The sequence below is a fragment of the Etheostoma cragini genome, chromosome 8, assembly GCF_013103735.1.
Source record: "Etheostoma cragini isolate CJK2018 chromosome 8, CSU_Ecrag_1.0, whole genome shotgun sequence".
NCBI classification, from domain to species: domain Eukaryota; kingdom Metazoa; phylum Chordata; class Actinopteri; order Perciformes; family Percidae; genus Etheostoma; species Etheostoma cragini.
In genome coordinates this window covers 2218044-2227128 of record NC_048414.1, presented here as the reverse complement: position 1 = coordinate 2227128, position 9085 = coordinate 2218044, and the positions used below count along the sequence as shown (strand labels likewise).

General features: G+C 41.0%; 1 protein-coding gene across 1 annotated transcript in view; it reads left to right on the top strand.

Annotated features, from left to right (window-relative positions):
• grm8b (glutamate receptor, metabotropic 8b) overlaps positions 1 to 9085 on the top strand; it is a 104707-nt gene that overhangs the window by 51226 nt on the left and 44396 nt on the right. The window contains exons 4-6 of the mRNA XM_034880228.1: positions 2880 to 3015; positions 6208 to 6362; positions 8682 to 8819. Coding sequence (XP_034736119.1) covers positions 2880 to 3015; positions 6208 to 6362; positions 8682 to 8819 — 429 coding nt within the window. The remainder of the gene's footprint in view (positions 1 to 2879; positions 3016 to 6207; positions 6363 to 8681; positions 8820 to 9085) is intronic.

Genomic DNA, 9085 nt, shown 5'->3' with positions numbered 1-9085 from the left:
TGTGTGTGTGTGTGTGTGTGTGTGTGTGTGTGTGTGTGTGTGTGTGTTGTGTTAAGAGATACCATCAGCTCACGGGTTCATTAACGCCAGGAGCGTGAAGGTCAGCGTCATCATGATGAAGTGAATGTGTCCTTGTTCTTATGAATCTATTATTGATGAAGCGTTCCCAACATGTTATTAGATAACACGCAGTTTGCAGAAATGGAAACAAAGAAGGTAATTGGGCTTTGGGGGAAAATTGCCACGTTGCCACGGCAACTACTTATCGTTAAGTGCGGATGTTCTTTTATTGTGTTTTTCAGCGACGATCACAGTTCACTGAGGACTTTTGTGTTAAAGGGCTACGCCGTAGAGAGCCACAGTTCAACCGAAAACGATTAAAAACAACGGTTGTGCTTCATTTTGACAGATTTCCTCCAAGTAACATTAAAATATGCAACTATATAATAATCTAGGGACTGGTGGTGCAAATTAGCTGACAGTATAAGGGCCGTGGTATGTTGAATATGTTTATACTACAGATTTATCCCTATACAATTAAATATATTTAAAAAAGCTGCGGTAAAGTCGGACAGTTTCCAGCCGATTCCAGCCGCCTTCAGGCTGGACAGGAAGTGACAAAAACACTGTGGTGCGATTCCGATTAAATAAAATATAATCAGACCCCCATATCAGCTGGTACACCGTCTCCTGTTGTTTTAATTATGACAGAGTAGCTGTCAAAGTGCTCTACATGCGATCTGTTGCTGATTTTAATCAACAACACACTGGAGATGATCTGTGATCTGAGATCAGATTTAGTCTCTCTGACTTCTAAACGTTACAATCAGCCTCACAACACGTGTTCTGTACAGAATAAGTCTTTAAATCTGACAAATAGCAATTAAAATCCCTTCTGATTCAAAAACAATTAAAAGTTAATATAAAACGTCATCATGTTGTAAACCAATCAGGTGTTAAATCAGCTGAGAAGCCGGCGTTTCCCAGCATGCTCTGGGTCCGCCTGGCTCTTGCATTCGGTGAAAAGCAACTGCGTGCTAGCCTCCTGTGTTGCAGTTGCACAAATAGTAGAAATATAAATAAGAAACACAGAAATATAGGGAGTGTGGATATTTACATCATTAAAGGAATATTATGATACAGTATTTACATAAACAACATAATTAAGGTGTTGCAATGGTGAAAAGTAATAATAATAATTATTATAATAACAGTAGCATTTGAGTATTGCACACATTACAAGCCAGTGTTATTGCACAAAACGGATAATAAAGTCCAGTTTCAACCTCTCTGTTGCAGAAAACAACAGAACGCCGAGCTTTGCTTGGTCTCCGTGTGATTATCTCACAAACGAGGTCCGACTTTGGGTAAAGAGTCTTCCTTAGAAATGGTTTTACCTTTTCATTTCGCTGCTGCAGTGATCTCTAAAGCTTCAGTTCTACTGCTGGTTAAACAATCGAGGTCAGACCAGAACAGACGCCATCATTTTCAGCTTGTTCCTTATTCCCTGGGGTTCTCCTGCCACCTTTGGCTGGCGAGACTCTCCGTCTTTCCAAATAAAAAGAAGTAAATAATCCGCTCCAGAGCCCAATACAGAGCCAAGTGTACTTTACAGTGTGTGTGTGTGTGTGTGTGTGTGTGTGTGTTGGGCTCGTCTGCAGCCTCCACTGTACTTCCCTTCACGACAGAGGCACACAGTTCATACCACTGCTCTCGTTTATGCATCCCAGGGCAACGGTGCAGGAACAATCTCATAAACTTCAGGTGTGTTTATAGCGGTGGTGTGTGGCGTGGGAAGGGAGGACGAAGCAGGTGCAAAGCTCCTGCAGTTCTTAAAGGAACACACACACACACACACACACACACACACACACACCCACGTGGAACAAACTATATACGACATCTGGGTAATGGTATTGTAGTTATATTGATGTTGTAATAACATGATAATAGTAGTCATAACCGAAAGAACGAGATCCAGGGTACAAGTGGCCAAAATGGGTTTCCTCAGGAGGGGGGGCGTCAAAAGGAGCCAGTTGAGGTGGTTTGGGCATCTGGTTCAGATGCCTCCTGGGGGGGGGTCCCTAGGGAGGTGGTCCAGCTGGGAGGAGGCCTCGGGGAAGACCCAGGACTAGGTGGAGGGACGTCCAGCTGGGAGGAGGCCTCGGGGAAGACCCAGGACTAGGTGGAGAGATTATATCTCCGTCCTGGCCCGGGAACACCTCGGGATCCCCCAGTCGGAGCTGGTTGATGTGGCTCGGGAAAGGGAAGTTTGGGGTCCCCTACTGGAACTGCTGCCCCCGCGACCCGATACCGGATAAGCAGATGAAGATAGATGATAAAAATAGGGAAATATATGGAGGAGGACCTGCAGGAGCTTTGCATCCTGGGATTTAGTCAGGAAGTGTAATGTGAGCAGGACACCTCATGGCTCATGTTATCATCTCTCCGTACTCTCCGATTCAGTCTTTGACGTCACATGCCTCTGTTAGCATCCTCCGTATGTGAAGTAGAGGCTGACATAGTGTTCTGATAGCGCTGCTAATTATTGTCAGAAGGTTTGAAGTGCAATATGCATATTTTTGATGATGATTGGTAGCTCATGTTAGACCAACGGTATGCTTCAGTAAGCTTTTTTGCCACTTTTATCTTGGGTTATGCCACATATAAGTATATTTTAGTTTATTTAGATAAACAATAGCAATTATACTACGTATACTGTATAACAATACATTATGTATTTCCTTTATTTCATCTTACATGTAAGCTAGCCTACCTTATTACCTTGGTAATTACATGTTATCACCTATATGTTCTAATTTGCTGTCAATGTCCTTCTCCTCTCTCTCTCTCTCTCTCTCTCTCTCTCTCTCTTTTAGGCGGGGTTTGCATCGCCCAGTCTCTGAAGATTCCCCGGGAGCCGAGACAAGGCGAATTTGACAAGATCGTCCTGCGTCTCATGGAGACGCCCAATGCTCGCGCCGTCATCATGTTTGCAAACGAGGACGACATCCGGTAAAAACACGCAACACGCAGACACAAGTTTGGTTGTGTAAAGTTTGGTTGTCAAAAGTTTGGTTGTGTAAAGTTTGGTTGTCAAAAGTTTGGTTGTGTAAAGTTTGGTTGTGTAAAGTTTGGTTGGTGTAAAGTTTGGTTGTGTAAAGTTTGGTTGCTGTAAAGTTTGGTTGTGTAAAGTTTGGTTGTGTAGAGTTTGGTTGTGTAAAGTTTGGTTGCTGTAAAGTTTGGTTGTGTAAAGTTTGGTTGTGTAAAGTTTGGTTGTGTAAAGTTTGGTTGTGTAGAGTTTGGTTGTGTAGAGTTTGGTTGTGTAAAGTTTGGTTGTGTAAAGTTTGGTTGTGTAAAGTTTGGTTGTGTAAAGTTTGGTTGGTGTAAAGTTTGGTTGTGTAAAGTTTGGTTGGTGTAAAGTTTGGTTGTGTAAAGTTTGGTGCTGTAAAGTTTGGTTGTCAAAAGTTTGGTTGTGTAAAGTTTGGTGCTGTAAAGTTTGGTTGTGTAAAGTTTGGTTGTGTAAAGTTTGGTTGTGTAGAGTTTGAGTGTCAAAAGTGTGGTTGTGTAAAGTTTGGTTGTGTAAAGTTTGGTTGTGTAAAGTTTAGTTGTGTAAAGTTTGGTTGTGTAAAGTTTAGTTGTGTAAAGTTTGGTTGTGTAAAGTTTAGTTGTGTAAAGTTTGGTTGCTGTAAAGTTTGGTTGTGTAAAGTTTGGTTGTGTAAAGTTTGGTTGTGTAAAGTTTAGTTGTGTAAAGTTTGGTTGTGTAAAGTTTGGTTGTGTAAAGTTTGGTTGCTGTAAAGTTTGGTTGTGTAAAGTTTGGTTGTCTAAAGTTTGATTGTGTAACCTTTGATGTGTAAAGTTTTGATTGTGTAACCTTTGATGTGTGAAGTTTTGATTGTGTAACCTTTGATGTCTAAAGTTTGATGCTGTAATGATTCGGATGAATCTGACAGATTGGTAAACTACGTATGATTTAGTTCTGAAGACATGCCCCACTTTAAAAATAAAATAAAAATGAGCATCAGTTTTAATTTGAAATCTCTACACACAAACCAAAATGGTTGCAAGTCAACACGGATTAGTTTAAAGGAACAGATACGTCTGACTGTCTTCAGAAGGTTAGTTACAGAAAACCTGAGGAAATCACAAATGAGCTGCTGCTAACGTGATATTTAAAAAAAACCTATTTTACACTATATTGTAAAACCAGCGTCCTTATAAGGACTGTTGTTCTTTGACGTTTGGTTCAGACGCTGATATCTCATCAACTGTGAAATGGATTGTCGTGACGTTGTGTTCAGACCTTCATGGTCCTCAGAGGTTGGACTTGGATGATCCTCTGACTTTTTTCCATTTTACACGAAAATCCTTTCCCCCTCACAATGAACTTCAGTCTCTTTAGTGATCACTTAGGTTTTCCACCGTAGTGTAACGCTACTGAATATATGCGTTAACTATTAACTTGTCGTGATGATATACAAGTACTTCTGGGCTTTGGATCGAGTGAGAGCAAGGAGACATCTACGACTGTAACTTGGTCCATTTCTTTAATGACACTGTTTCTAGCGTAGAACAACTCAAGACTCCTAACAAACATGCTTCCGCATCTCATGGTATCCCTCCGCCAACCTGTTAACTGGATTACAGGCAGGGTAGGCCTACAACATGTTAGACAGCTCCCTTGTTTAATCGAGGAATAGAATACACTATGCAGCTACAAATGATGGAAATATCACTTATTTCAGTAACTCTACAAACGGTGATTCACCTAAATATTCACAAAGTAAATCTCATCTTACGTTGTTCCCTTTCTTCAGATAAAATGTCCCCATTGCAATAAACCTCGTCTCACAATAACAAATCGCTCCCATGATGCTTAGCTGTGTTTTGTGAAAGTTAGCAAATATTAGCATGAAACCTGCTACAGTGAGATGCTAAACAGCTTAGCATCAGCACGTTAGCGTTGTCATTCCCAGCATGACTGTACACCGTGAGTTTTATCGCTTGGTCCAATGTTTGCATTTTGTAATTTATTTTCGGTATTATTACTTTTTTTATTCTAGAATTGTTGACTTTTTTTTAGAAAGTAGAAACTGAAAATCGTCTTCTGAAGCACGCTGGAGGAGGCAAACAGACGTACTGTACCTGTATGTTCTTAAAGTCTAACAATCAGTTCCTCCTCCAGCTGTTAGGAGAAGATTAAGATAACAAGCTCTCAATTATCTGGGTGAGCTGAGAGCCTCACACACACACACACACACACACACACATGCAAGCGCTGGACACACACACATACTTACAAGCGCACATACACACACAACCACGCATGCATGCACACAGACGTATGCACACACATACACACACACACATACACACAAACATTCAAGCGCACACACACATTCACACACGCACGCACACACAGACGTATAAACACACATACACACACACACACACACACAAACAGTCAAGCGCATAAACACATACACACACACACGCATAAACACACATACACATGCAAGCGCGCACACACACACATACACATACAAATTTATTCTAATGACACTCTAACACTCTATACTAGCCAAAACTCTATACTAGCCAACACTCTATACTAGCTAACACTCTATACTAGCTAACACTCTATACTAGCTAACACTCTATACTAGCCAAAACTCTATACTAGCTAACACTCTATACTAGCTAACACTCTATACTAGCTAACACTGTTTAACACACTATGCTAAGACTGGGAATATGGTTCAGCTCCTTCTTTCCTTCATTACCTCACACTACCTTCCTCCACCTCCTCAGTTCCCTCTCTCTCACCTTCTTTTCTTCTCCACCTCCTCTTTTCCTTCCCCCTCTTTCCCTCCTTGATTACTCCATCCTTCCTTTCTTTGTCTCCTTTCCTTCTCCTCCGCCTTCTTTTCTATTTGCCTCCTTTCTCTATCACCTCCCTTTGTTTCCTTCCTCCATCTCCTTCCCTTCATGCCTCCTCCTTTCCTTCCACTTCTTGCCTTCCCTTTCTTCCCATCACTACCTCGTCCTTTCCTTTTCTACTTCCCCCTTTCCTCCCCCTTCACTTCTGTATACATCCTTCTTCTTTCCTCTGTCTCCCTCGGTACCTGCTAAACACCAGCACGCTTTAATGTCGTTGATATTTCGGGGGAAGTGACTCTGGTCTCTGTCTCGTGTGATCCCTGACAGGCGAGTCCTGGATGCGGCAAAACGCAACAACCTGACGGGTCACTTCCTGTGGGTGGGCTCCGACAGCTGGGGGTCCAAGATCTCTCCGGTGGTCCAGCAGGAGCGCGTGGCCGAGGGCGCCATCACCATCCTCCCCAAGAGGGCGTCGGTGGACGGTGAGGAAGGAAAAATATATATATATACAAATATTTTTTATGATGCAAACCCCGCCTAAAAGAGAAAGAGAGAGAGAGAGAGAGAGAGGAGAAGGACATTGACAGCAAATTATAACTCATTATTGAAAACTGTCCCATAGTGTTACATAGGAGTAGAAGAAGTAGTACAAGTGGTATTCCAATCCTTTACTTCAATAAAAGTGGCAATAGCAGTTTTAATATACTCTGGGTAGCACTTTGATTTACACCACGGTAATAACAGGGTAATAGAGGGGTAACGGTGTGAAAATAAAGAGGTAACATATAGGTGATAACATGTAATTAAAATATTAATTAATAAAAAATATTTTTTAATAATGTTTTTATATACATAATAGAGAACATAAAAAAGTAAATAAATAAAAGAAACATCCTTTCTATGCAGTGAATATATAATAGCTTGAGATAGAAAAAAAGAGTGGACATAAATGTATAAAAAATATTTATAAATAAATAAAAAATTTGAAGAGTGGATTAAAATATTAACATCAAGAACATAAAATACAGTACAAAAGACAAGATGAGATGGGTTAAAGCTATATCATTATAATTCCTTAAAGTCTTGCAGGAGATCAGCTATATAGATAAGTTTTCTTATTATTAATGATTTGGGTAGACTCACAAAAAATTCAAAATTCACTTCTGAAGTGAGTAAAAGCTGGTTGCGATTTAGCAAATTTTGCTTTGTGGATATGAAATTTCCCTTGTAAAATTAGTAAATTGACAATCCTGTGTTTGTTTATTTTTAGTTTTTTGTATCATATTTAATAATAACATCTTTTGCTTCTAATTTAATTTGGTGATTCTTTTGAATATTTAAATAATGTTCCCTTTTTTTTCTCCAGAATTTGGTAAAAGAATGAATAGAGACATTTTGAAGGAGATCATCATCAGGATTTCCCCCCAGCCAACCAGACCTAAACCACTGGGGTCTATTTTTTAACCCTCCTGGTGTCTTCGGGTCAAATTTGACTCCTTTCCAAAAAAGTTTCTAATATCAGAAATTTGGGTTTCTTTCAAATAAATTGTCCAAAAAAGTAAAGTGGAGGGTTCCCAACAACACTCCTCACAAGTTAATTGAATGATCAGTTCCCTTTCATTGAGTTTTTGTGTTTTTTGTCCATTTTACATAAGCATTTGGTCAAAAGAAAACTTTAATTAAATTAAAACCACAAAATAAAACACAAACAATCAGAATTTACTAAAAACCACAACAACAAAAAATGTTAAAGAGTTAGTTTGATAAGAAGCAAGTGGAAAGCAAATAAATAAAGCTTAACTTAGACTTTAGTCATATTTGACAATCTCCATTCAGCTTTTAGTTCTGATTGTAATGTATGGCGCTATGAAATCTGTCTTTTAGCTTTTTTAAATTCTCAGTAAAAAAAAAAAAAAAAACTATAACTGCACGCAGTTACAACGCGGTCCAAGCCTCCCCACGCCAGTCTGACCCAGCGACCCAGGGAAATTCTGGGTTCTATGTTGATTATAGCGCACTCTAAGGGCCCGTCATTACCAAATGTGGTACAGAGCCTCCAAGCGGGATGGTAAACAACCTTCACAGGTTTGGTGTCGATAGCATTTATTGTGGCAGAGATATCGCAATTGCAATTTCCCCATTTAAATGCATTGAGTGTTACACGCAGCCTCGGGCTTGGACCCCTAATAACACTGGAAAACATTCGGGGTCCACAGCCCTGCTGTGTGAACCGGGTTACACGCGGTACACGCAGCCTCGGGCTTGGACCCCTAATTAAATAATTAAGAAGACACTTGTCATCAGGCTAAACTGTCAGACACCAAACAAGACGAGGACCACAAAAGCGTCACGTTCAATAGTTTATGAAAGGGTTGGGGGTATGGGAGTTTCAGAGGTACCGGGAAATCCAAAAATCAGCACATGTGTAGATCCCCAGTAGAGAGCAGGAGCTGGATGATCCGAGAAGTCCGCAGCAGGAGAACACGGAAGAAATTGAGCGGATCCGGGATCAGTAGAGAGTCAAAAGGCTTTTCCCAAAACAGGCAGGTAACCGGTACTGGTAGCAGACGATCTGACAAGTGAGGACTGGAAAACAAGGCATTATATACAGGACATGATGAGTGGTGAATGCAGGGCAGCTGGTAGGTAACGAGGGTGAGGCAGAGCAGAGCAGAAACAGGTGGAAGTCATCAAACTCCAATCAGCGTGTTACCAGGCAGAGAGAGGGCTCATGACATAAACCCCTTTTCCGGGGGAAACCCTGATCATTATTCATATATATTTTAATCTTCTTTCTGCAGCGTTCGACCGGTACTTTAAGAGTCGCTCGCTGTCCAACAACCGCAGGAACGTCTGGTTCGCCGAGTTCTGGGAGGAGAACTTTGTCTGCAAGCTGGGGATGCACGGCAAGAGACCCGGCAGCCCCAAGAAATGTACAGGTGAGACAAACCGGGTCGGCAAACAGGGGTCAAAGGTCAACGTGGGCTTCATTATCACAGAGAGGAAGCTAGTAAAAACGTCTCTACTTCCTTCTTCTCTCTACTGTCCATGACTTCCTTCCTTTATGTCTGTCTTTCTTCCTCCTTCCCTTCTCTACTTCCTTCTTTACATCTCTGTCTCCTCCTTTCCTTCTCTACTTCCTTCTTTGCATCTCTGTCTCCTCCTTTCCTTCTCTACTTCCTTCTTTGCATCTCTGTCTCCTCCT